The sequence below is a fragment of the Serinus canaria genome, chromosome 20 (assembly GCF_022539315.1).
Source record: "Serinus canaria isolate serCan28SL12 chromosome 20, serCan2020, whole genome shotgun sequence".
Taxonomy (NCBI): domain Eukaryota; kingdom Metazoa; phylum Chordata; class Aves; order Passeriformes; family Fringillidae; genus Serinus; species Serinus canaria.
Genome location: NC_066333.1, coordinates 2,415,665 through 2,443,205, shown reverse-complemented (window position 1 = coordinate 2,443,205; position 27,541 = coordinate 2,415,665). Strand labels below are relative to the sequence as shown.

The window sequence follows — 27,541 nt, the reverse complement described above, 5'->3', positions numbered from 1 at the left end:
TTAATTATCTGTTGTCACAACCCTGCTGTGACTGGAGATGGGAGCATGTTTATCACTTTTACAGGTGATAAACATGGTTGAGGCCAAGCACAAAGAAAGAGAAGTCAAAAGTATCCAGCTGTCACCAGGCTGAGAGACTCCATCATGGACTGATGTCCAATATCCTGTGAAATTATGAATTACATCATGGACTGATGTCCATGCTGCCCCCACAGCTCAGAGCATTGCCTCAAGTGTCCAGGAAATGAGCTCACAGTGAGTCACCACCCATTGAACATCCCTGCTTGTGGATTTAAAGACTTGCCTCTGTACAGTTGCTGTCACAAAAGGAGGTTTGGAAGAATAAGTGTCTCAATACTGGAGGAGGCTTGAGGGGTCCATAAAGGGGAGTCACCCCGGCCGTGGGGATTGGCACTGACACGGGGCTCTGCTCCTGGGCAGGCTCCCGTGGGCACTTCTTGGGCACTTCAGGCGTGTCCAAGGAAGGGAATGGAGCACCAGGAGCAGCTGGGAAAGGGGCTCAGCCTGGAGGAGACCCAGGGGGGACCTTACGGCTCCCTGACAGGAGGGGACAGCCGGGGGATCGGGCTGTGCCCCCAGGGAACAGGGACAGCAGGAGAGGGAACGGCTTCAGGGTGGGCTAGGGGAGGGGCAGGGTGGATATTAGGAAGAATTTATTGATGGAAAGAGCTGTCAAGTGTTAAAAATAGATTAGAAACTGTTGCAAAACAGTTGACAGCCCGTTTTTAACATCAGGCATGGGCAGAGGCTGCCCATGGAGGTTCGGAGTCCGCGTCCCTGGAGGTGGCCAAGGAAGCACTGACGTTGCAACAGTGCTCTGGGCTGACGACACGGTGTGGATCGGGCCCAGGTGAACCCCTCAATGACCTTGCCGGGCTTTTCCAACTCCAGTGACTCTGTGACGCTTCACCCGCGGCTCCCTGGGCCGTGCCCTGGTGGGCCCTGCCCGCCCGAGCCGCTCCTCGGGCGAGCGCCCCCCGCTCCGGGCCGGCCACAGCCCGGCCCCGCCTTCCCTGCCCGGCACCGCGCGTGGCGTCACGCTTTCCGTCACCACCTTCCCGGCGTGCCCCGCGCCTCGCTGCGGCCGCGCCTCAATCTCCCAACAGCCTTCGCGCGCAGGGCCCGCCGGCGCGCGTGGCGCTGCGGCGCAAGGCACGCCGGGAATTGTAGGCGGTGCGGGGGCGACGGGGCGAGGCGAGCGGGCGGAGTCGGGCGGCGGCGGCCTCGGGCCTCGGGTCGGTGTGTGCGGGGAGCGGAGTAAGGGGAGCGGGCACCGCAGCTGCACGGCCTCGGCCTGGCCCCGCGCAGCCATGTCGGGGCTCCTGGGGAAGCTGTTCGGGACGGGCGCCGGCGGGAAGGGCGGCGGGAAGGGCCCGTCCCCGCAGGAGGCGATCCAGCGGCTCCGCGACACGGAGGAGATGCTGAGCAAGAAGCAGGAGTTCCTGGAAAAGAAGATCGAGCAGGAGCTGGCGGCCGCCCGCAAGCACGGCACCAAAAACAAGCGCGGTGAGCGGGGGGGGGGCCGGGCCGGGCCGCGCCGAACCCTGGCAACAGGTCGGGAGGGCCTTGGCAGCGCACTCGCGGCTGCGCTGCTGTATTTTACACTCGGAGCCCGTATTTTTACACCGTAGTGCCTTTATTTTGTACCTACTGCCGGTATCCCACCTCTCCGCGCCCGTGCCGCCCTCCCGGCGCGGTTCCCGCCCCAGCCGGGTTTCCTCACTCTGAGGGAAGGACACCTTCCCTTCCCCCCGGGGCTGCCCCGTGTGGGAGCCGCGTCACTCCCTCGTGACTCCCATGTCGCGATAGTGCTCGGCTCCTCCGTGGTCCCCTGCCCCTCACTCTGGGGAGAACTCAGGGAAATATCGCTCAAAAGGAAAGGGAAAAGCAGGGCAGCACTCTGCCATCAGGCCTTGATTTGCCCTGCTGGTGGTTTGAATTCCAACCCACAAAAGTCTTTACTATCTATGTTTATTTTCATCGCGTCTTACCAAAAGCTGTGAGCGTACTGGGGAGGGCAGGAGTTACAGCCTGAATGTGTGTGTTGGTTGTTGTTTCTTGTTGGGATGAAGAATTTCCAGGGAGAAAACTGGCCAGCATTCAAAGGGTTTCCATAAAATAGGCAAGTTAATATCCCACAGACAACAACCAGCACACACATTCAGGCTGTAGCTCCTGCTGTCCCCAACACGCTCAGAACTTTTGGTAAGAGCTGGTGAAAATAAACATAGATTTAATAGTAAATGTTCCCTCTTCTGGGAATGACAAGGGTTATGCCTGTGCTTCGTTTTGTGTTCTCATGGAAATAGTCATTCTTTTGGAAGCAGTGTTTGTTCTGGGGTTTATTCCCACTGCTCAGCCCCCTCCAAGAGGCTCTTCTACACTCACTCTTTAGTTAATTAATGGAATTGCTGTTTCTCAGGTGGAACTTGGCTTCCCAGGCAGGTCTGGCTGTGTTTTCCAGGCAGTGCTTGATGTGTCTGGAGATAAGGCAGTTGTCACATTACATATTCTAGTGCTCTGAAAACAAACTTCTTCCTTGTTTTAGCTTGGTCAGTAAAAGTTTCCAGGAAAGCACATCCTGATTTCTCTGTGGAGGTTGTTGCCCTCTCTGTGCAGGAGCAGGAGTGGCTCTGCCTGTGGCACAGGGAGCTGCAAACACACGTCTGGCAAGGGTTAGTTGGCAGTAATTACCCTCAGGAGTTTCATGTCACTCCTTCAGTCAGCACTTTCAGCTCCTTGCAGACTCCAGAACTTCCTTGTGTGTGGGTGACGTGGATGGAGCAGGCACACCAGGGATCATCAGAGACCTCAGCAGAGCCTGACTTCAGGCTTTACCAAGTCAGTTCTAAATCAAATTCACTGCAGCAATTCTAAGAAGTGAGCCTGGACTGTGGCTTTTGTGGTAATAAGCTCAGAATGAGAACTAAAATGTGTCTCTGCAGTTTCTTCATCTTCTGGGTCACACTGGGCTTCTTGAACTGCTAAACTTTCTGATCAGCTTTGTCTCTCTGCTGTAAAGGCATCTCTCTGCTGCCCTTCAGAACCTGGCCAGGGGAGGGATTAAATTTCCTTGGAGGTGGAGGAAGGAGGAAAACCTGTCCATTCACGGCGGGGTTCTGGCTCACAGTAATTGAGGGCTTGCAGTAGCACAGGAGCCCGAGGAGTAATTAAGGAGCTGTGAATAGGAGAAGGGCAGGGATGGGTTTCTGCTGGAAAACGAAGCCACTCTTTTTCCGTTTCTGGAACTGAGAGGCCAACTGTTCTTACTGGGCTGGGAGTTAAGGCAGCTGATTGTCTGTGGCTTGCTGGGAAGTGAATTCCCCTCAGGACACACTCAGTTTTTCTGAGTTCAAGTTGTCAGTCATCAGCTGAGCTCCTACAAATTACATTTTCTGGTATCCAGATACTGGATTTTTCTCTGACTTCAGGCTGGTTTATAATCCATAATCTATGTGATTTTGATGCAAAGTCACTTAAATCCATATTTTAACTCAATATAAAAATATATTGGCTGTACATGTAAAAGTGTCATTTGAATGGAAATACTTTGATATAGTTAAAGTGCTTTCAAGTAAAACTGAAAGATAATTAGCTAGAGATTATTTTAAGTGTTGGATCAACTTTTAAAAAATTAAATTTGGAGAATCCTTAGGCTTAGTTTCCAAGATTTAATCACTTCTCTCTGGAATCCCTGCCCTCCTGGAGGATGTTGCACATTTGTGATCTCAGCTGGGCAGACCTGCAAGCTGCTGTGGGACAGCCAAAAGAAGGTGATAGAATGGGGCAGGGAGCTTACCTGGAAGCTTAAAGCCACCTCGGGAAAACCTGGAATGGCGGTTTTGTTGTCCCAGAGGAAAGCCGGGTGTCTGGAACACTTGAGGATACAAAAGGAAACATTCTCAGCTCCCCAGCACACTGGGTTATTGTTCAGGTGCCAAGTGAGCCGTTTTCCAAAGGCTCATTCACTCATTGCTGCAGCACTTCTGGAGGCTTAGGAAAGTTTAATCTAAGAAATTTAGAGGCTTCTGGTTCGTGTGCCTGCCCCAAGCACATGTAGGGTTTTATTAATTTATGAACTTATTTTACGTGTGTATTTTTTGTAATCTGTATTTAGGGTATCCAGGCTGTGTAACCAAACAACCCAGGACATTCTGAGGTTATAATAAGGAACTCTGCAGTATACATTTCCTCAGTCTGTGTTGTTTCTCGGCATGGGAGGCTTTAATCTTGTATGAAAAGTTCTGAGTGTGCTGGGGAGAGCGGCAGTGATGGCTTTAATGTGTTTGCTGTGTTTTGTCCATGGGATGAAAAACTATCAAGATTAATCATCCTTGGAAGGGTTGTTTGAAAACAGGCAAGTTACTCTTCCCTCTTCTGGGAGGAACTTGGATTATGCTTGTGCTTTGTGTTCTCTTGGAAACGTTCAATCTTTTGAAAACAGTGTTCTGGGCTTTGTCCCCACCCCTCTGAGAAGCCCTCCCACACTTCAGCTCTACCTCGTGAGTAGTGATTTACTCCTCAATGAATTTCTCGAAGCAGCAGCAGTGCTGACTAATTTGAACATTGCTCAGCCAGTATCTCACTCATTTTACATCTGCCCTGAAAATCAACTTTGCTCTAACAAAAGCAGAGTGCAGCTGTGAGCCTGATGCTCTGGGAGCCCCGTGCTGCTGCTGCCTCCTTTTATTCCGCTCCAGTTTGTCCCTGCCGTTGTTTCATCTGGGCTGTTTTCTCAGGACTCAGACCTCGTGATACAAACTAAACTGCTTCATCTACTCCAGTGGTTCTGGAGCTTGGGGGTTCAGTTTTAGGGGAGTTGAAGCTGATCTTAATCTCTGCTGCTCTGGTGTTTCTGTTCCTGTGGCTGATCACGCAAAGCTGAGCTCCCAGTGTCCTGGTTTAGGGCAAGTTTGGGAGAAAGCCTCCACAGGGCCCCTCCAGAAAGCAAACCCACACAGTCCCTCCCCCCAGCCGGTTCAGGGAGGATTCCTCAGAGAGAAGAGGAAAGAACCTGTTTGTTTAACAGGCACAGCACCCCCAGCACACAAAATGAACAATACCAGATGAGAACACTCTGTCACTGCTCTGACAAAGATGACAAATTCAGAAAGTCTCTCCTGGGGTGGTGGCTCTGTTCTCAGCCCCTGGCTCTGGGGCAGCTGCTGCAGCCTCAAGGTGCAAACTCTCTCTCTTGGTGTTTGCCAGGGCCCAGTCCAGAGCAGGTTTGAGAGGTTCCAAAAAAGGGAAAGGAAAAACAGTCCAGGGAAAATTCACACTGCTTAGCTAAACTGACTAATGAGCAGGAGCAATGCAGGAGCAAGAGCAAAGCTAAAGCAGCACTATGTACTGCCCCATCTCTGTGTCCCGCCAGCTGTGGGGGAGCAGCTGATGAGAAACCAAAACAAAACTTTCACTTTTCAGAGCCATTCTTGAAGGCACAGAACAAAATATCCAGCATAAACAGAACACACAGCTGGGGATACAAGCATCACAATGTCACCCTAGGACACCGGAATAGCCCAGGCACACAGACAACAAAGGGTTAATACCTCTAGCTCTGACTACCTCAGGTATAACAATTCCACAGTCTGTTTCTCCTGGAACCCAAAGCTCAAGTTATGTTTCCATGTGAAGATTACTGGAGGGAGGAAAGCTCAGTGCTGCTTTAGAGTGCCAGTGTTAAAAGCAGCTAACTCAGGTTCAGATCTGGGGTGAGTGGATGCAGTTTTTTACCTGCCTGCCACTGATCTTACCTTTCTGTTAGTCAACACTAGAGCTACAGACGTTGGAATGGGGGAAAAGCCAATTTTGTGCCAAAATATATTCAGGCTTTAGCAGGAGAGTGACATTTCATGGATTTTCCCTCTGCTCAGGTTTCTGTTAGGGAGCAGTTTTTCTTTCCTGATGTCAAAGTTTTTCTTTTCACTGTACATAAATAGAGTGCCGGGCTTTTCCCCAGCACTGAGTACATGAAATAGATACAAACCCACTGCTAGATTCCCGCTGTATAATTCAGGCTTTTCCTGGAGAGAGAACACTTCTGTTCTCCACCCAGCACCACAACCAAACAAACCAGGAGCTTGGGCTTGGCTGAAGTCCTGACTTTGGGCCCACCTGGGGCTCTGGTGCTGCCTCAGGTGATGGTTTGTAATGGAAATAAACTGCTTACGTTCCTTTACCTTTTTTAAGCTGTCCCATCAGTCTGTTGATGTGATTTCCCTGCAGCTGGAGGGTTCTGGTGTCAGAGCTGCCGTGTCTGGGAAGCTGCCTGGAATGTCCAGCTGGGACTGGCTGAGTGAGGCTGCTCCAGGAGTGGCCCTGCCTGTTCCTCTGTGCTGCTCTTGCTGTTTGTGTGGGCAGGCCATGACTTGGATTCACTTGCTGAGCCAGACAAAACCCAACTCTTCCAAAAAAAAAAAAAAAAAGAGAGAAAAGTTGTTTTCCACACTTAACCACACAATTGCTGGAGCTGGCTGGGAGAGGGAGGCAGGAATTTGATGGGAAGGAGGAGGGAGGGCAGTTTTGCCTCTCCTGGCAGCAGTCCCTGCTCAGAGGGCAGCTCTGTTATCTCAGTACCTGTGATAACATCTGAGGGACACAGGGCTCATTAGTCAGCTCATGGCAGCAGTGAGGAGGGCCAGGGTGGTTCTGTGTGCAAGGCTGGGTGTTCAAAGCTGGCAGTGGGGCAGGGGAACAGCCTCAGCTCTGTTCAGAGGGCCTGTGAGTGTGTGCAAGGCCTCAGACAGGTTTGGGAGTGTGCCTTAAAGCTCCTGCTTGCCAGCAGAAGTGATTCTCCTCCCAGACTGACCCTGGATTTGTTTCCATGAATCATCAGGTGATGTATAGGGAGTCCTGCAGCACTTCCAGCCCATCTGCAGGCCCTCAGCCTTCCCTCTCTGTGTTTTAAGTCTAATGGGAAACTGATGTTTGAGTTCCAGGTGCTTCTCCATAACCCAGGGCTTCAGTGCAGGAGCATTGATGGCAGTGCAGACCTGAGTTCTTCATCTTCTCCCGAGGTTAATGAGATGGGCATTCACCACCTGCCTTGGGAAAAGTGATAATTGCTCTTTTTAATTAGATCTTCTCCTTTGCGTTCTACCCTACCTATGTTTAGCAGGGGTTTTTGGAGACAAGACTCAGGTATAAAAAAGTTTGGGAGCAATGGTGGGATTCACAAACACGTTTTTAAAAATTGCTTTAAAAAATGGCATTAAAAAAAGCCCCAAACCCTGTGATTTTGAAATACATGGTTTGGTAACTGTATTTGATGCAATACATCCTTCCTCTGTTCCTGTACCCTGTCAGGAGGGAAACCTGGCATGATTGCAGCTGCTAACTTTGTGTTTATTACTTTTTCTCTCAAAATGTATTAGATGTTGGATACTAGTATCTTATTAAACTCCAGGCCTAATTACTGAATCCTGCTCCTAGGCTAATTCAAAACCTATAATTTGCAGATGATGCAAATCATCAATTTGGTTTAACCCTTTTTTACTTAAACTCTCCACAACTCAGCGCGAGTCTATCTGGACTGGGGTGCTATTGGACTTTGCATTTGTATCATTCAGGTCTCCCTGTCAATCACTTATTGCTCTCAAAACCCCAAAATTACATTGCCATTTCTGGTTTTTGGGTATGTGATGTTTGTCCCAGAGACTTTGGGCTGTGGTGTGAGCAGCAGGTCGTGGCCTGACTTTTGCAGCCAGCACAGTGTGGACATGAGTGGGGTTTAAAGTAAAATCTTGTCATTTACTCACACCACTTAGACATGGATGATTTTTGCAAAACTAAAAGCTGGAGCAATCTCATCCTTGACTTCCCATCATGTTTGCAGCCAGGTGTTCAGCAAACTGGAACTCCTGGCACAAAGTGTGTGAAACAAACAGGATGCAGTTGGAGAATCCAGAGCAGGCCAGGCATCAGTGCTGTCAGGCTTTTGCCTTTCCCTGAGACAGCCCAAGGCTGCAGCAGAGCTCATGATCAGGAAGTTGGTTCTGCTCTAAATCATCCCCCAGAGTCTTGGAGCAGGGGTCCAGTTCCTGAAAGAAGGGCTGGAGCTGGGGGTGTTCACCTGGACAGGTGAGGGCTCTAAGGAGAGCTCAGAGCCCCTTCCAGGGCCTAAAGGGGCTCCACGAGAGCTGGAGAGGGACTGGGGACAAGGAATGGATGGCAGGATAACCAGGAATGACAGAGTGGGGCATTGGGAAGGAATTCCTCCCTGTGAGGGTGGGCAGGCCCTGGCACAGGGTGCCCAGAGCAGCTGGGGCTGCCCCTGGATCCCTGGCAGTGCCCAAGGCCAGGCTGGACAGGGCTTGGAGCACCCCGGGATGACGGAAGGTGTCCCTGCCATGGCAAGGGGGGGCACTGGGTGATCTTAAAGGTCCCTCTCAACCCAGACCACTGGGATTCCATGGAACCTTCCTTGTGGCCAGTACCAAGGGCACAGTACCACAGTGGCCTGGCAGTGGTGGGACCCAGAAGAGCAGGGTGTGAAGCTCAGTGCCAGGCTGTGGCAAAGGCAGTAACAGTTCTGTCCATGGTGTCCTTCCAGGTGGAAGCCCAGTTGGAAAAGCTCTGCTGTGGCTTCCCCTGGGTTCAATGCTGAGATGAATCCTGGCCCATTAGCAGTTTCTAGGAGCTAACACAGTTATAGGATAATTATGTGGGCAGCTGTTGTCTTGCAGCTGTTGACTGGTGGCAGTGAATGATGGAAGTTTGGTGATAGTACAATATTTTAGATGTTAATAATAATGTATTTTCAGATGTGTTACTTATGCTAGCCTATTCTAAGCTTCTTATTTCACTGTATAAATTGTCTTATTTCAATGTTGGTGAACAAAAGAAGGAAAATAGCCCCTCAAAACATTTACAAAAGGCACTGTGTGTTTTTAATTTTTTGATCTGCTTCTTGATAAATTCTAATTTTCTAACTATTCACCGTGTTAATAGTAATTTGCATCTACAGCTCAAACAGAAAGCCCTCTGAAGTTTGGAGGTGTCCAAATAACCAGTATCACATCTCTGGGATGTGATCAGTATCATTTCCTGGGATGTGCAGCAAGCCAGGGCTGTGTTGCTCCTGTGGTGGGGTGTAAGTGTCACCAAACATCCACCCTGTGTGTGCTCCTCATGGCCTGGCAGGATTTCATCCAGATTTAGGGACTCTGTGCACAGAGGCTGCTCAGATGTTGTGGAACTGAAAAGAGAAATGGCAGAATGACAGGAACCAGTGGTATTGAAACATTTGGAGGTGATTTTGGTTTGTTATGAAATAAAAGAAATTAATAGAAAGCAAACTTTACTGTGGGCTCCCTGAGAACTGCATCTGCAGTGAAGGTGATGATTTTACCTCTTGAAAGTGCCTTGGGGCTCTCCATGGTGGGCTCTGCACTGCCCTGTCTTGGGGGGACAGTGAGAGGCAGAAAGGCTTTTCTGGGACTGCATCCCTGGCAGCCCCATCAGCAGGAGCAGAGCTGATTGCTGAACCTGGCTCTGGAGCTGATCCCAGCCTCAGAGCATGGAATTGCCAATCCAAACTGCAATTCAGCCTCAAAAAAGTACTGCAGTGTTGCCACTGGGGTGTTGGGAGGTTGAGTCAAGAAGTACAAACTTTTTAAAAATAAATATGATTTGTCTTATTTGCTGTATAACTTTTGGCTTTCTAAAGGTTTGTGTTCTCAGCTTTTCCTCCACAGTTAGTGTTGGAATCTCAGCATTCACAAAAAAAGTGCTTTTTCACATCCCAAAATATCTCATCTGGGGAAGTCAGGCTGTAAAGAAAAATGCTAAATATTATGACAGCATCAACAAAATTTTTAGACTTGGCAAGGCTCTAATAATAATGGTCCAAGGCTTGAAAATGTCTGATGGATTCCCTGGCAGCCACTCTTTGAATTCCCCAGCAAGAAAAGGTCTTGAAGTGTGTCACTTCAGGGTAGGATCCTCTCAGTTTGTGAATTAATTACAAGAACACTGTTCAGCTTAGGGAACTGGTTGGTTGTTTAGTTGGTTTTTTTTTTTCCTGTGAGAAACCAGCATTTTGAGATACTTGAGCTATTCCTGCAAAGCTGAACCTGTTGCATTTCTGGCAGGGATTCAAAGCAAGGTTCTGAGTTTTCACTGGAATTCTCTTTACAAAGTACCTTCAGCAACTACAAAATAAAATAGAAAACCCATAAAGAGTATTTGCAGGCTGTGAGAATCATAGGGACTCCTTAGGGAACATACATTTCTCAGCCTAAAAGTTTAAACTTTGGTTGAATACTGAATAATTACCTCATTTCACATCAGAATTTTATGTGTGTATCAAAGAAGGTGCAGATTTTTAACTGGCAAAGTTAGTGCCAGTTGGAAGGAGTTAGAGAGGATAATTTACTCAGTCAGCCTTAGAAAATACATAATTTAATTTGGAAATCCCTTAATTTTGCAATCCCCTGCCATCATCCAGAGGCATGCAGGACCCTGAGGAGTGAGACACTGGGAATTGGGAAATGCAGAGCAGGCTTTGCTTCCAGAGCCTGGATCAGATTTCACATTTCAGGGAATGGTTTGAAGCTTCAGGCCTGGATGGTTTTGGCTGAACCAGCATTTCTTAGACTCTTTCCAGCTCTTGGATAGAACAAAGCTGTCTCTGTAACTGGGATTTCTCATTCCTGGTTTTCTCATTTGAACTTCAAGGCTCACTGTAGATGACTTTTTTTTTCCTTTTTTTTTTTTTTTTTGGACAAAACTGATTTTTTCTTTTTTTTTTTTTTTGATGACCAGTTTTTTTAATTACTTTTCTTTTGATGACCCTTTTTTTTGATGACATTTTTCTTCCCTTTTTTTCTTGGACAAAACTGACCTTTTTTTTGATGACCTTTTTTTTCTTTTGGACAAAACTTTCCCAGACTTGCCTGGAGATTATTTTACAGAGGATTATTGACCAGAGCAGTGTTGCTTTGACATTCAAGGGAGAGAGGAATCACCTTGCAAGGCTGCAGGAACCCCTGTGAGCTGTGGATGTGGAACAGCAGTCCAGCGGCTGAGCTGATGCTGTGACAGAGCCAGGGAGGTGTGAAGGTGCTGCTTCCTCTTGTGTTTGGCTGTTGCTGTATCACAGCCCTGACTGCTGCTCTACAGATGCTTTTTTCTTTATCTCTTTGGCTTTTTTCTTCTGTACATTTATAGGTTTTTAGAGCAGGAGTGTTTATTGTTTTGTTTCATCTCTTGCACACTAGACTAAATGTTCTGGCACTGCTTCGCTCAAGAGGAAGTTGTAATCTTGTATTTTAAAAGACAAAAACCTTGTATTCTCTGCCTGGGTTTGGGTGCTTTATTGAAGTAGTTTTAATCAATCCCAATTTCTGAGCTAGGAATAGTTGCCTTCCTTTGAGGGCAGGATTTGGAAACTTTATTAGAGGTTTAATAAACAGGCAGAGAAAGACAAGGGAAGGACCAAGCCTTAACTCTGCCCATGATTCTCTGCTAAAAATGCACATTTCCCAAAAGAAAAGCACAGGAGACTGCTGAGACAGGCCCTGGCATCAGGGACAAATATTGATCATGGCTTTTAGAGCTGAACACATCCCTGAGACAGCAGAGCTCTCAGGAGGTCATCTCACAGGAAAGGAACTCCTGCTGCTGTGCACAGGATCATAAATATTTTTATTTATAACCATCCTGTGGTACCTCTGTGTTTCAGCCACTTGAACACCACAGGGCTTAAAATCACACCTGGCTCTTTGGAGCTTAAAATCACACCTGGCTGTATGGAGCTTAAATTCACACCTGGCTCTTTGGAGCTTAAATTCCCACCTGGCTCTTTGGAGCTTAAATTCCCACCTGGCTCTTTGGAGCTTAAATTCACACCTGGCTCTTTGGGCCTTAAAATCACACCTGGCTCTTTGGAGCTTAAATTCCCACCTGGCTCTTTGGAGCTTAAAATCACACCTGGCTGTATGGAGCTTAAAATCACACCTGGCTGTATGGAGCTTAAAATCACACCTGGCTCTTTGGAGCTTAAAATCACACCAGGTTTTTTGGACCTTAAAATCACACCTGGCTGTTTGGACCTCTGACATTTTGTGTTCTGAGACTCACCTGGGATGAGCCAGGATGAGCCTGTGTAAGGCCTGGATGCCTCTGTATTGAGCCAACCTGGGCAGTCTTGGTGTAGCAGCTCCTGGAACAATCAAACCTCTGCAGAAAGGTTCTTATTCAAGGCAAAACTCAGACTTTCATCAGTCTGTAGTCACCAGTCTTTTTATCTGCTCACAGACAGATTTATCTGTTATTGGGGGATAGCTTGTCAATGGCTTTAAGTTCCCTTTTTAGGGTTTTTTTGGAGATCTGTAGGCAGTTTGCTGGGTCCCAGCAGTGAGAGATGAGCAGTTGCTGCCCAGGATAAAGCTCCTCACTCCAGGCAATTCCTGCTTCCACCTCCCAGTGCCCCTTGTTTATCCCATTCCAAGGACAGCCAGGATGTTGTTCCTGATGAAATTAGCTGCTGAGGTGAGTGCCAGGAAGATGGAATGGGATTTTCAGAAGCAGCAAAAATAAAGCTGCTTCTTTCTGCAGAGCAAATTACAGAAGGATGCACAGGGTAACATGCAAAATGCTCTTCCACTATTAAGTTGATTATCTCAATCCTATTTAGTGCCTGGGCTTGCAGCTCAGGGGGCCAAGGCACCCCAATTTGGGCAGCTCCTCTGCAGCTCTTGCACTCTATTATTTTGGTGTGGCTGAAATTCCGTGCACATTATTTTCTGAGGCTGCTGTGGAACTCTCTCATGCCATATTAAAATTGCTGCTGGCATCTCTGCTGCTGCCATTTCTGCCAGAGGGAATGCAAGAATTAGCTGTGAGATGAAGTTATTTTTCCCCTCAGCTGGAATAATCAGAGCTATTAACTGCAGTGTCTTCCCCGGAGGAGAAGCCTCTGTATTTTAGACAAAAATTTAGACTCCTATTTCAGGTGTCAGTGTGAGTTTTGGGAGGGTTTTGCAGAGGAAGGAAACACCTGCACTGTGTGAGGACAAATCCTGTGGCATTGTCAGCACTTCCACCTTGGCCAGGTGTATTCTTGTATTTAGTGAAACTTGGCCAGGTGTATTCTTGAATTCAGTGACACTCCTGACTTCTATTTCCAGTGCTCTTTGCTCCTCTCAAGCTGAAATGTGTTTTTGCTAGCAAAATTTAAAGTTCCAATTATGTAAGAAATCCTTGTCCTTCCAGGTTTTTGTCTGCTGATCTACTCTTTTCTACTAATTATATTTAAAAGCATTAATTCCACAGCATTGCTGTGCACATAAATATCCCAGGAACACTGCCTGTCCTGCCAGTGTGTAAGGAATATTTATTTGCAGGAGGGCTGTTGATTTTTAACAAAACCACTGACATTCATAGTCAATTTTCTCTCTCTGAATGCAGTACCATGTAGTAAAATTATATTTTTATTATCCTGCAAGCTGCTTATCACAGTGAACATTTGTCTCATTTGACTAACAAACTGCTGTAAATACTGCAAAGAAAATCATCAGACTTACAGCAGTTCATTTAATAATAATTTTCCTGTACACGGGTTAAAATAATTCAAAATACATCAAATTCTTACAGAGAGCATTTCTGGAGGACAAAGTGAAATTATCTGGGTGACCAGTCATGTTTTTCTGACTGATCTGCTGACAGAGGAGCAGAGTCTGGCTGAGTGACTCTGCTCTTTTCATTTCTGGGGGTTGATCAGTCAGGAGGAGTGACTGAAAACAGTGACACGAGTTCTGCCTCTCACTGGTGTCACCTGCCATGGTGACATCCCAGTGAAACCCTGGATTCTTGGGAATCACCATGGTCAAACAGGAGGTGCAGAACTTCTGCTGGAATTTCTAGCGGGGGGGAGACCACAGAAATTCAAATAAATAGACAATTAAAACAGTATTTACCACAGAAATTCAAATAAATGTACAATTAAAACAGTATTTATTACAGAAATTCAAATAAATAGACAATTAAAACGGTATTTATCACAGAAATTCAAATAAATAGACAATTTAAACAGTATTTTATAGTTCAGTCAAAGACTGGAAATTAAAAAACCCAACCAGCCAATCAAGGACAAATCATCCCCCAAAAAAGCCCCAAACCAAATTAAAAATCAGAGAAAGGAATAGGTTTTTAAGTGTTAAAAAGCTTTAAAAAATGTTCTTTGAATGTAGTTTTATGCAGGTTTTACATTCAAGAAATTGAAGCAGCCAGCCCAGATCTGACTGGACTCAGCTGTAGTTTTATTTCTCTCTTGGATGTGGTGTTTTCTTTGTCAGAATTTCTCTGTGAAAAGGAACTGCAGAGATCACAGTCTGATGCTCATTAAGACAGAAATTTGACATTCCTTTGCCAATGGAAAAGAGGTAATAAACTATTGATACCCATTTTAACTGGTCAGGGCTCTGTGGGGCAATCAGTTTAATCTTTATGAATAAAAATTGGTTCCAACATCCCTGTCACAGCTGATAATAAAGACAATTAATATATCAAAATGTCATATGGAAAAGGGCATTTTGAGCCTACTCACTGTCTCCTGATGGATGGCAGAAGTCACCCAGGCAGTATTAAATATATTACCTTTAATTAAATTATAATAATAATAATTATATACAAATATATCTAACTGCTTTTCCCCCAGTCATATGTATTCTCTGAAAGCTTTATTATAATTTAGATAAAGTACAGCTAAGGTTTGTTATCTGCTGGGGTTTTTTTTATTGTTTAGAGGATCTTTTAAGTGCTTGTAATTCATGCTGCACATTGGATTTACAAGTTAAAACACCAGTGTGCCTCGTAAGGAGAAGGTGTGGAAAACACTCTTTATTGGCAATTTCTTGCTCTTATCTTGTGAAAACTGCCCTTGGAATGATCAGGTATTTTTGCTGGCATTGAGGGTTGTTAAATCCCCTCTTACAGCAGCTGGTTTTTATGTCAGGGGGATATTCCAGAGTGAGTTCAGCCATTGAGCCATAGTGAAGAAGAGCTGTTGGGAGTCTTCTTGGGGAACCCAAGGTATACAATTATCATTGCAGTCTGCTTTATGCTGATGAACAAACCTTTTACTCCTGTGTTTTATAAAAGCAGCATTGCTGGGTGCCAGCAGAGTAAGTTTTTGTATGCTCCATGGTCCTCATGGTGCTGGTTTTAATGTCCCAGGGATATTGCAGAGGGAGTTCAGTCCAGCTGGACTCTGCATATCAGGCCCTGTGCAGGAGCTGCTGGGACAGGCTGGGAATCCTGCATGGCTTTGGGTCCAAGATAAGGAGTTAGTCCCACTGCTGGAAAGCTGAGATCAGCTGATTCTAGAAAACTCTGCTGGGTGATCTCTACAACACGTTCTAGGCCATGGGTGAACTCTGGCTGGCCAGGGAGAAATGATTTTAACCTAGTGGAGGGTCCCAGGTGCTGCTGAAGCAGCTCCACAGCAATTAAAGCTGGCTGTAAGCTGCATTTCTGCCTCTAATTACTGCCTTGGGAGCAGAAAGGGCATCATTTGGGGTGTGGGTGCTCTGCCATGGCTGTGGGATGTGATAGCAGCCTTTGAGAAGGGCACAGAGAGGCCCTGTCCCACTCTGGTTTCAGACACACCCAGTTCTTGCTGTGCACAGTGCTACAGGACATTTGTACCCCACTGTCTCTGGTGCTTATTTAATGGATTTTTGGGGTTTCTTTTTAGTTAAGGTTGGGATTAAATGTGTGAGAAGGTATTTTTCTTTTGGACTTAGATATTTATTAATTCTTATTTATATTATAGTATTATAAGTTGTGAGTTTTGTAGTCCTTAATTCTAATAAGTTAAAAATGCTACAGAACATTTGTACCCTACTGTCTCTGGTGCTTATTTAATGGATTTTTGGGGTTTCTTTGGTTAAGGTTGGGATTAAATGTATGAGAAGGTATTTTTCTTTGGACTTTGATGTTTATTAGTTCTTATTCACATTACAGTCTTACAGGTTGTGAGTTTTGAAGTGCTTTGTTCTAATAAGTTAAAAATGCTACAGAACATTTGTACCCCACTGTCTCTGGTTCCTATTGATATGGATTTTTTTGGTTGGTTTTTTTTTTAGTTAAGGTTGGGATTAAATGTATGAGAAGGTATTATTTTTTTGGACTTAGATATTTATTAGTTCTTATTTATATTACAGTTTTAAAAGTTGTGAGTTTTGTTCTAATAAGTTAAAATTCTAAAAAGTTAAAATTCAAATTAGTTAAAAATGGAAATGTATGTCTCTCCCTATAAGGTCTTTGAAGGATAAACTGTTTAATTAAGAAATGACACTTAAAATAATTTTAATTTTTACTTAATAACTAATTATTTTTGGCTTGCAATGTGGATTTTTTTATTTACTTATACAATACTACTCAAATTTATGAAGAAGAAAGTAAAGAAGAAGGACTGGTCTCTGCCCTAAAACTTCTATCTTGTTTTATATATATTACTATATTCTAAAACTTGAAACTTTTAAGTTTTCTACTATGTGATATTACACACTTCTATTCAAACTACCCACTCATGATCTTAATTCTGTTATTTAATTTTGGAAGTTTTCTCTATGGTTTCAGGTCAAATGCAGTGTTCTCCTGGGGGTCAGTGCCTGTCAGCACAGAAAGTCTGAAATTCTCAGCAACCAGGGTTCCAACACTTACTTATTTCTGATTTTAGAAAAATATTCTTTTTTTTTTTTTTTTTTGAGAAAAAAAGCCAATGTAATTCCCTTCAGATTAAGTTTTTATAGCTTTGACTTTAATAAAAACTTGACAAAAACATGTTACTCTGGCAGTTCATAAGATTTCAGTAGGTTCCTGGTCTTTAGCCGTAGGGAGGAGAAAATAAGTATTTTCCTTGGTCTGAAGGGGTGGGAAACAGAAAATACCACAAATCCATGTGCAGTTAAAGGGCAGTTCTGGTGCACAAGAGGTGTGGGTGGGAATGGCAGGGACAGGGTGTCCCAACAATCCTGATAAGATCTTGTGATCACTGAAGGTGATCTCTGCAGTGTTTGGTGTCTGAGCAGCTTGTTTTAAACACCAGCATGAAATGCAGACAAACTAATTGTTCCCAGAGAAAGCTGGAGTGGGGAGCTGAACAGAAATTGTAGCACTTTACTTGGCTTTGTGTAATGTTATATAATGCTTAAAATCTCTGTTTTTTCTAGTTCTCCATGAGGCACAAAATTCTCACAGCCCCTTGTTGTTGGGCATTTCCCCAGCATCTGTCACTAGATAAACACAGCTATTAACAGTTTTTATCTTTCTGAGTAAGAAAACTTCCTATATCCTTAACTAAACCATCAATGCAGAATGAAGCAGCCTGAATATCCCAGCAATGTGTTACTCATCACTTTATGATCTGGCATAAAGCTGGAATGTTTGGGATGTTTGTGCTCTGCCTCATTCTGCAGATCAAACATTGTCCTTTGCAAACCCCCTGTTCTCAGTCCTGTCACACACATGGATGTTTGACTGGCCCAAAACTGGGCAGATTTACTGGCCACTGGAGAGAAGGTCAGTGCACAGGCTTGTTTTGGTGCCTTGGCTTCTCTTGCAGCAGGTGAGGTGTTAGTACTGACTTCTCCTGAATAATCCTCAGCTACTTTGAGTGCTTGGCATCCTTAGCTGGGCCTTCCCATAAAAAAGTGCTTTTTTTGTTCTTTAACACATCAGTTAATTTGAAAGGAACCAAGTACAGCATATTCATAACCAGTTGCAGAGCTGAAGCTCTGTTTGGGACTTTACCTGCAGGACTGTCAGCATCTCAGGATGGCATCTGCCACAACACCTGGGGTGCCTGTGGGCTCCATCAGCTGTCAGGAGAGCAGCCACTTTATAAACTTATTCATCACATCCCTGAGTTAGCAGCCCTCTGCAAGGGGAGATAAGGGAAGCTGTCTCTTGTCAGGATTTCCTACTCCTTGTTTCCTGCTCTGGAAAGCATCTCTCTCAGAGATGGAAAGATGCAAAGCTTTTATTTGCCACCACTCCTGGTGTGTGTGACTGAGCTGTTGGGAGGGCCAAGCCTGGTTTTTAGCAGAGCCAATCCTGTGTCACATGAAGTGGTTTCTGCTGTGAGACTCTGAGAGATCAGAGCACTGGAGAAATGAAGAGTGTGTGGCTGAGGCTGCTGGAACAGCAGCTTGGGGCCCAGGTGGGGTTCAGGTATTGTATGAGCAGGGCTGTCCTGGAGAGGACAGGTGAGTCCAGAGCAGGAGGGAAGGGCAGTGCCATGGAGGGAGCTGTACTTGTGCCTTACTCCATGTGCCACCAGGTGTTTGTTGCTCTGAGCCCTGTGCAGCCTGGCCTTGGACACTGCCAGGGCTGTGGCACTGAGCACATCTGGTACAGCTTGGTGTTCCCTGGGTATTACATACATATTATAATATTGGCTTTTTGCAGGTATTAAAATGGATTTTATATGTGTGGTGTTAAAGTAACTTTGCTATAAAGTTTTTATTTCTGTTGATAACTAAGCTTAGACATAGTAGTGAAATAGCTGATAAAAGGATGCTTATGTTAAAATACCTGTTTAGATAACATCCAATAAACATATGAAGTCACCTACTACAGATATACCAACTATCAACACTCACCCTCTAAAGACAATATGGACCAAAGCCCAAAACTAAAAGTTATAATAAGAATAGGCTGAAACCACAGCCAAAGAATACACATGCTTCAAAAAAACAAACCTGAAAAAGAACCATACTAAACACTTCTTAGAATATGTAAACTAATCTGAAGGAAAAAATTTACTATGCATAATTGTTTATAAATATGTAACAAACTGATGAAGTAAAAATAGGATATAAAGAGTGTTTCCAAAACAGCAAAAGTGCTCTTAGCTGAGTGCCAAGACACACCCAGCTGTAATCTTTGCTTTATAATCTTTATCTCCTATTAAACTTCTTTAAACTTTTTCAAGTCCTTTATTAAACTTCTTACATTTTTACAAGAGAGTGAATGTGTTTTTCACACCTGTCTGTCTCAGGACTGGCCATGGCCATGGTTTCTGTCCAGATGTCTTGGGAAGAGCTGGCTGTGGGCTGTTGTCACCTGCTGCCCGCTCCCTGGGTGGGTAGAGCAGGTTGGACCAGTCCTCCCACATTGGTCCCCAGGGGTGGGAGCTGTTCTGGGGGGGCTCCTCCTGCACAGCCCACGTTGTGCCAGTGCTCACAAGCAGCAAATTGCTCCAACCACCTTCAATGAGAGCTCCTCTCAGCTCAGGCTGTTGTGTAAACACCTTCTAGGAGGAGTAACACAGCACATACAGAAATACCAACATTTTTACAATGTGTGTTTCACATGTAAGTGCAAAGCTGAGGGAACATTTCTCCTTGGATTTGAACAGGGGTTCAGCAGGAGGGGGGGGATCTGCAGCAGCACAAAGACCTCATCTGGCAGGAGCTGCACCAGCAGTGCTGCCTTCCTGTGATGGGGGGAAGGTGAACAAGGTGATTTTGGTGGATGAGCTTGGATATTGAAGCCTTGTGTTTGTGGTAGCATGGTCTCTGTCTGTGGTGTTTTAGGAGTGAGCCTGGGCTGGCATCCTACTGTGACAGGTGACAGCCACAGGGCAGCAGCCACCTCTGAACACCTTTGTAGAAGGAGGCAAATCAAGGGTTGGGCAGCACAGTTGATCTGTGTAGACAACAAACACTAGAACATGCTAAATATCTCTCTGTGCTGAGTGGCACTTGGTGCCAAGTGGGAGGGGCTGTTTTGGGCACAAAGCTCACCAGTGCCACCCTGTCCTTTGCTGTGCAGCTGCCCTGCAGGCCCTGAAGCGCAAGAAGAGGTATGAGAAGCAGCTGGCACAGATAGATGGCACGTTATCAACAATTGAATTCCAGAGGGAAGCCCTGGAGAATGCCAACACCAACACTGAAGTGCTCAAGAACATGGGGTTTGCTGCTAAGGCTATGAAAGCTGCTCATGACAACATGTAAGTCACTCCCTCCTGCATCTTCCCACAGGATCTGTAGTTTGGCCTTTGTCAGATCTGCTGTTCCAAACCAAAGGTGGAGCTGGAGCAGCAAAACCTTCTTGTGAAAGGCTCTCACTTAAACTAAAATTAACCAAAACACACAAATATGATGCTTCCTCAGTTTACTACTGTTTTATTTTCTACATTTATCCAAAAGTAGAAAATAAAACAGCTGGGTAGCACCATGTGGTCTAAAGGAAAAGGGAGCCTGCAGCAGTTACAGATCCATTTTGTAACAGCAAGAATTTTAAGCCTCAAGGGGGGTCTTAAAACTTGTTTTTCTGCAGTGGAGTTGGTGTATGTAGCAATAATTAAAGGTAAAACTGCATTATGAGAATATTGTGCTTGCTCCACAAGCAAATATTGTGGATGTAATAATGCTGAATCAGGGAAGAGAGCAAATTATTATTAATATCAGTGGTGCAGAACAAATGCTCTCCCTGGTGTCTGTATAACTGCTGGGAGCTAAGCTTGCAGAGAAGAGTTAAAAATACATCTCTAATTGTGTTGAGACCAGGGGGATAAAACCCAGACTTGCCTGCAAAGTGTATTTTGGGAAAAGGCCTTGGAAATGTCACTGTGGTGGGGCATTTCTACAGAAGCCAGGAAATGCAGTGTTGATAGGGAAGGTGCCTGATGCTGAATTTTCTCCTTTCTTTTCCAGGGACATTGATAAAGTAGATGAATTAATGCAGGACATTGCAGAACAGCAAGAGCTGGCAGATGAGATCTCTACAGCCATCTCCAAGCCAGTAGGATTTGGGGAGGAATTTGATGAGGTATGGCTTTTAATTTGCTTCTGTTTGTACCAGTGAGTCATGGAATCCTCTGGGTTGGGAAGATCAGGGAGTCCAGCCACTGGCCCAGCACTGCCAGCCCCATCACTAACCCTGAGCACCACATCTTCTTGTGAAGGCTTTGAAATCCCTGCAGGAATTGTTTCCCCCAGGAGATCTTTCTCTGGAGATCTGCACGTTCTGTGTGCCTGGCTGCAGGACTGGGCTCTGAAATCTCTCCTGCAGTTGGTGGCTGTGACCTGGACTTTATGCTCAGAATGGTCTGGATGGCCTGACCTGAGAATATTTGGACTTGGATTTCCCCTTCCCTCCTCTGCTTTCCCTCCAAGAGATGAAGTACAGGAATCACATCAAAATCAGCCTCCTCATCTCCTCACTTTGCTCTGACCCTGTGCATTTGGGCTATTTTCTGTAATAATATGATCAGCTATATCTGATTGGTAATAACTATGACTTAAAGTTCCTTCTTTTTTCTTTTTTCTCCTTGAAATCCTAGGATGAACTCATGGCAGAGCTAGAGGAACTAGAACAAGAAGAACTAGACAAAAACTTGCTGGAAATCAGTGGTCCGGAGACAGTACCACTACCCAACGTGCCCTCAATATCAATACCCTCCAAGCCAGGTATGGATCAACCTTTGCTGGAACATCCTGCATCATTAAAAGTGTGCTTATTCATCTGCCAGCTCCTTGCATTTAGGAGATCTGGCTGCAGGCAGCACAGATATTTTGCTTGGAATTGCTTCCTGAATCCCAAATCACACCCAGTGTCATTTCTCTGTGAGGGGCACCTGCCTTTCAGAAGAAGCACAAAAATCACTCCCTGGCACAGGAGCAGCTGTTTTCTGCTCCAGCTCATCCAGGTACTCTGGATGATGCTCTGGGTGCAGTGGAGGTGTGGGAGAAGGGAGCCTTTGTCCAGGTGCTGCTGGGCCAACAAGGAAGAAATCTTGACAAGACACCCTGAGGTGGTAACAGGGAGAGCAGAGTGAATTAACTCATAAAATTATTGAAGTTGGAAAAGACCTCCAGGGTCATGCAGTCCCAGGCAGGTTCAGATTCCCTCATGGATCCATGTTTCCTTTGGGTTTTCATTTGATCCCTGTTTTTCTGGCCTTGGGAGGATCTTCTCTTGGGGTCCCACTTTGGGAAGGCTGGGGGCTCCTCTGGGTACCCAAACCAGGCAGCCCCAAAGTCAGGGTCATCCCAGTCCTAGCCCACACATACCCAGGAATTTTAATTAGGTGATGTGAGGATTTTACCTGGAGAATGGACAAGAAATGTTTGTATTTACACAGAAGGTTTTCAATGCTCCTCTTAAATCTGAACTGGTCCCTCTTGTGTGAACATTCCCCATGGAATTCAGCTGAGCTGGGACACCTCTGGCAGCACTAATGGGATATGAAGCTTTACAAGCCCATTTTGCTGAATCTGCCTGACTATGATGAATAACATACAGACTTTGCAGCTCTCTTCCATGTCCTTACTTTGAACAGGAAAATCCAAAAAAAAAGTAGTGGATGCAAATAATTCCAGTTGGTCAGTGTATCTGTAATTACCCTGCTGCCTTTCCAGGCTTGGATGAGCACGGGAAGCAGCAGCACTGCCTGAGCAGGTTCTGCTTTGTGCCACTGCTCCTGGTGTTACTCTGCTTTCATTCTGACACCACTGACTTTGTGTGTTCCTGGTTGTGTTTTACCAGGCAGAACTGCTGACCAGAGTTGGTGAGAGGGGAGGGAGTTCTATCAGAATATCTGAAATCTTGAGACTTTATCAGATTCAGGAGAAATAGATTAAATGAACAGTGCATTGCCTTTTTATTGCCTGGTTGGTTTAATGAGGTTTATTCTCTAAATAGTCTTAAAACACAAGGTCTTAGACCCAAATCTACTCTTTGCATTTTGTGGCTGCACACAAGTAAGAGATGTTGTAATTTTGGATATATTTAAGGATCTACACAGCCTAAAACCTAGGGAAACTCCCTAAAATAATACAAATTGTGTACAAGTTTGGTAGTAAAAGGTGCAAGCATAAAGCTCTGTGTTTCACAGGATTTATGCTAAGCTGCTTTTGGATGGAAATGAGAATGCCATTAATTCCATTAATGTATTTAAGTGGCACTTTTTGTTTCAATAAAGCTTCCTCCAAGGCTGGCACTTGGGAAAAACTAGGATTCTGGGGTTGGGTGGGGATTTGGTGTGAGTTTATTTTTTGAACCTAAATTGTTTTTCACTTAAAACTGACTTAACACTGTGATTAAAAGTTTGCTTGTGATTACCGTGGTCAGACCTCCAAAGGGAATACTGTCCCTAGTGGTTCAGGTTCATGTGTAATTGTCTTTTTGGGAATAATAATGTGTCTTTTGAGGTAGAGCTGACTCTGTTAACTTCTTTTTATCCATTGAAGGGAGGATTACCATGAGCTTTCCTGCTTTTCCAGTTCTCAGGAGCAGTCTGGACTTTGGCTTTAATCAGATCAGCCTGAATGAGGAATTTTGTTATTGGTGGTGTCAGGAGAAGTTCAGGCAGAAGCTGTTTTTGTTTAGTGGAGGCTGGAGGAGCTTAATATAGAAAATCAAATTCCAGCCTTGTACAAATGAGGGGTCTGGAGCTTAGAGCTGACTCAGTTTTCCTGATGTAAACATTACTTTTCGAATGACACACACCACTTGGACCAGGAATTGTTTCACTCTTCGGGGGTTTTTTTGACATTTTCCAAAATTACTGCAGCTGTTTGTGGGTTCAAACCTTTTTTGCTGAGTTAATGGAACTGAATTTGTCAGGTTATAACAAAGAGCAGCATTTTCTGCCCTGGAACAACCAGGAAGAAGGAGAGGGCAGTGTCCAGGCTGCTCCCTCCCATCCACATCCACCCAGCTGCCAGGGAGCACAGGAGAGGGCAGTGGGATGTTCCCAGGGCTCTCCAGCCCCTCCACATTCTGTACCTGACCCAAACACCTCAGTTCTTGCATTCACAGTACTCAGTGATGCAATAAGGACTTTCATTTGGATGGGGAAGAGATTCATACTGCAGACATCAGATGAGTTTCTGTAAGAAGCTGCATCCCTCTGAAGGAGGCTTGGGAATTACGGAAGAATATCACACTTGAACTTTCATGCCCACTGCCTTCTCCCTGTGGGAGCTGTTGTTTTTTCCCACTCAGGAAGTTTGGCCCATGCTGGCTCTTTCAGCAAAACACTTTTTACTTCAGCTCAGAAAGGTTTTGTGTGTTTTTTGAGCACAGCTGGCCTTAGGTGCTTCATTTACTGGTTTGTCAGTGGCACAGAGGGTTCTGTCAGGATTCCCACTCACTTGTTCTCTTTTGTGATTTTGCAGCCAAGAAGAAAGAGGAAGAAGAGGATGATGACATGAAAGAGCTGGAAGCTTGGGCAGGAACCATGTAACCACAGCAGCCCCTGGCTGGAAAAAAGACTTTGGTTACCTATTCTGGGTGCAAATGTGTTTTGTTGAGGAGAAAGCATAAGCAAAATGTCTTTATCTTTAATTTTAACCCAGAGCAGTGGGAACTGCATTGCTGTTTTCTGCATAGCATGGAAAAAAGGCTGCCCAGAGGAGAGAAGGGGGAGCAGGGGAATTGCCTGCTGTTGAAACGGTTGAATTTCTGTAGAAAAGGTATTTGCAAAATCAAACACTCAGCTTTGGGACTGTGCTCCTGCCACTGCTGGATCTTCATCTTCAATTTGGGCCATATGTTGAATTGAAATAAGCTGCAAAACACTCTGTAATTTTAAGTCAGTTTAAGTGTGTCTAGGAGTCTTGTAAGGCATTTAAAAACCAGGAAAAATTGTAAGCCCCCATTGGCTTCTTTATTGTGTTTTAGGTGCAAGAATGCTTTAGGTTTTTAGTTCTTTGCCAGGTCTATTTATATCCCTTGACTGCTGTGTGGCCAGCCCTGTGTCTGTCACTGCAACAATGTAGTCACTGTGCCCATTTTAATTGCTGAGAATGATCTGCAGTTGATCCACACTCTCTTGGAAGTAGGGAAGATTTCAAGTTCAGTTGTACATTTTTCTACACAGCACTACAATGTTTATTGCTTTTTTGTGATAATTGATAACCCATTCAGATACATGCACACAATTATTTTAATTAAGAAACTACTATGGATTGCACTGTATTAAATATCTCGATTAATTTTCACCTGTGCCTGCTGTGGTCAATTCTGTGTCCTGTTTAAGTGATCTGGCTGTGCTTTAGGTGGAGTTTGGCCTCTTTCTACATGAGGGACATCCACTCTAAAGCCTGCTGAGCTATAGTTGGGCTCTGCTCCCTGGGAACAAGGGACAGGACAAGAGGAGAGAACCTCAAGCTGGGCCAGGGGAGGTTCAGGTTGGACATCAGGAGGAATTTCTTCATGGAAGGGGTTGTCAGGCTTTGGAATGAGGACTTTGGAGTCCTCATTCCTGGAAATACTCAAGGAACAGCTGGATGTGGCGCTCAGTGCTGTGGGCTGGTGACAAGGTGGGGATCAGTCACAGGTTGGACTCAGTGACTTTGGAGATCTTTCCCAACCTCAGTGATCCTGGGATTCTGTTCTGTGTAAAAATCCCCACACCAAGAAGAAATCAGCTGAATTAAATTCAAAGCAAGAGGTTTAGGGACAGAGCTGGGGCCCTTGGCTTTGTTTTTCACGATGGAAATCACCTCTACTGTGCACTGTGCTAAGAGATGTTGTTAAAGCAGCTCTGTTTTATTCTAGGAATTACAGAGAGCAGCTCAAATGCAGTGAAATGTCCCAACAGGAGCATTCAGGTGGAGCTGGGAGGAGAAAACCCAGCCCTATCAGCACCATTCATGCTGTGCAGTGTCCTGATGGGGGAGCTGAGAGCTGGGGGTGGCAGAGGCAGCCCCTGGCAGCCCAGTCAGAGGGGCCAGCGATGCCCCTGGCATTGGTTATAGGATTTATCCACTGGCAGCTTTATGCTAATAATTGTTATCATTGGGTATTGGCCACTCCTTGGTTGGCACTGGTACACTGACTATAAATAGGTCCTAAAGAGTTGGTCTGGCTTTGAATTGGTTGAACATATGGTGTCTGAGTGTGCTGACTTGGTTAAAGTAACTTAAACATTTATTTTTGGTTGATTTCTAGGTATAGCTGTATTGTAAAAGTAAGTAAGTAAAATTAACAAGTGGTAATATGTTATTTGATTAAACTCTATGTTTTTGTTTAGTTGCTTTTTGTAAAAGCTTTCTTACATATTTTAATTCTTGAGTAAATTTTAGTACTTGTTTAGGGACTGGTCAACTGTAAGGCACTAAGCTGTCCCTCTGACATTTAATTTTTAAGCTTAGCTGTTCCCTCAGCTGTACCCAAGCACAGGGGAGATGCAGCAGGGAGTGTGTGTTGGGCTGCCTGGTTACTCTGAGGAATGACAACCTCAGCCCCTACAGCCTCTTCTTTCTTCATCCTTTTAATCCTTGATGGGGTGGTTCTTTTTCCTTCAGTTTCACAGTATGTTTGAGGACTGAGCACCTTTCTGCTTTGGGTATCCCTGAATTCCTTATCCCTGCCTTAGTGAACAGCTGCAATGTTTATAGGGAACATTTTCTGCCTTGTTCTGAGGGCAGAACTTCCCTGCCCAGAGCACCACGGGGCAGTGCAGGAGGGAGCAGCTGTGCCTGCCAGCACCTTCTGTGGGTGCCACTCAGTGCCACTCAGGCCCTTTTCCTGGCAAAGCCTCTCCAGTTCCTGATGGGAAACTCAGCTCAGTTCACCTGCCCCCAACAACTCAAGTTCAGCTGTGCCAGTGTTTTCTTGTGGAGCTGTTAAGGCAGGCAAGCAGAAATCTGGGATCCAGGTGTTTTCAGTTTAGGGAAAAGCCTTGGTTTTTCCTCTGGAGAAGGTGGAAAGGGTTGTCACTGCTGTCTGTGTGTGTGAGAATGATTCATTTAAAGCAGGCTGAAAAGCTGTGGCTGCCCCTGGATCTCTGGAAGTGTCCAAGGCCGGGCTGGACAGAGCTTGGAGCAGCCTGGGACAGTGGAAAGTGTCCCTGCCCACAGCAGGGGTGGCACTGGATGGGCTTTAGGGTCCCCTCCAACCCACACCATTCTGGGATACTGTGAAAATACAGACTGGGCTGAAGGGGCTCATCATCCCTGCTTTTCTCTTGGAATGCTTTCAGTACAGAGAGTGGCTGTTGTGCAGGTGGAGAAGCCAGGACATGGCATTTGTACTGGGATCCAAGGGAAGCACAACCCTGGGAGGGACAGGGAAGGGTTTTGTATTTGTGCTGCACATTTGGGTCAGGGGAATAGGAAGGAGATCCCTCCTTGGTGGCTGCTCAAGGCTCAGAGTCCACTGACACTGAGGATCTCTGTTTGTACCTCTGGAACAGGGTGAACACTCACAGAGCACTTGGGAAAGCTGGCCCAGAGAGGCTGAGGTGAGGTGAATAAACCAGGATAAATAAACCTGAGCAGACATCACCCCTGGGGCTGCAGCAGCTGGGGCACTGTTCCCTCCAGGAATAATGGGAATCCATGGCTCTGCCCTGTCAGACTGGATCCAGCTGGATCTTTACCTTCCCAGGTGGAGAAATGGCTCTCCTGTGGGCTTCTCCTGCTCTTCTGGGACTGTTCTAAGGCCCAGACATTGAACTTCAGTGCAATGTTAAAGAGGCAGGGAGTGGGGGGGCTCCATCAGCCACTGGGGAGGCAAATTGCTGTTCAGTTGCTTCACTGGTGAGTTGATAATA

At 45.5% G+C, this 27,541-nt stretch overlaps 1 protein-coding gene across 1 annotated transcript; it reads left to right on the top strand.

Moving 5' to 3' along the window:
• Positions 1–1,221: 1,221 nt before the first annotated feature.
• On the top strand, positions 1,222–24,983 carry CHMP4B (charged multivesicular body protein 4B). The gene is made up of 5 exons (XM_009092934.3): positions 1,222–1,527; positions 19,807–19,984; positions 20,691–20,805; positions 21,320–21,446; positions 24,159–24,983. The coding sequence occupies exons 1-5, from the start codon at positions 1,332–1,334 to the stop codon at positions 24,224–24,226; spliced, it is 684 nt and encodes a 227-aa protein (XP_009091182.1). The 5' UTR covers positions 1,222–1,331; the 3' UTR covers positions 24,227–24,983.
• The last annotated feature ends 2,558 nt before the right edge of the window (positions 24,984–27,541 follow it).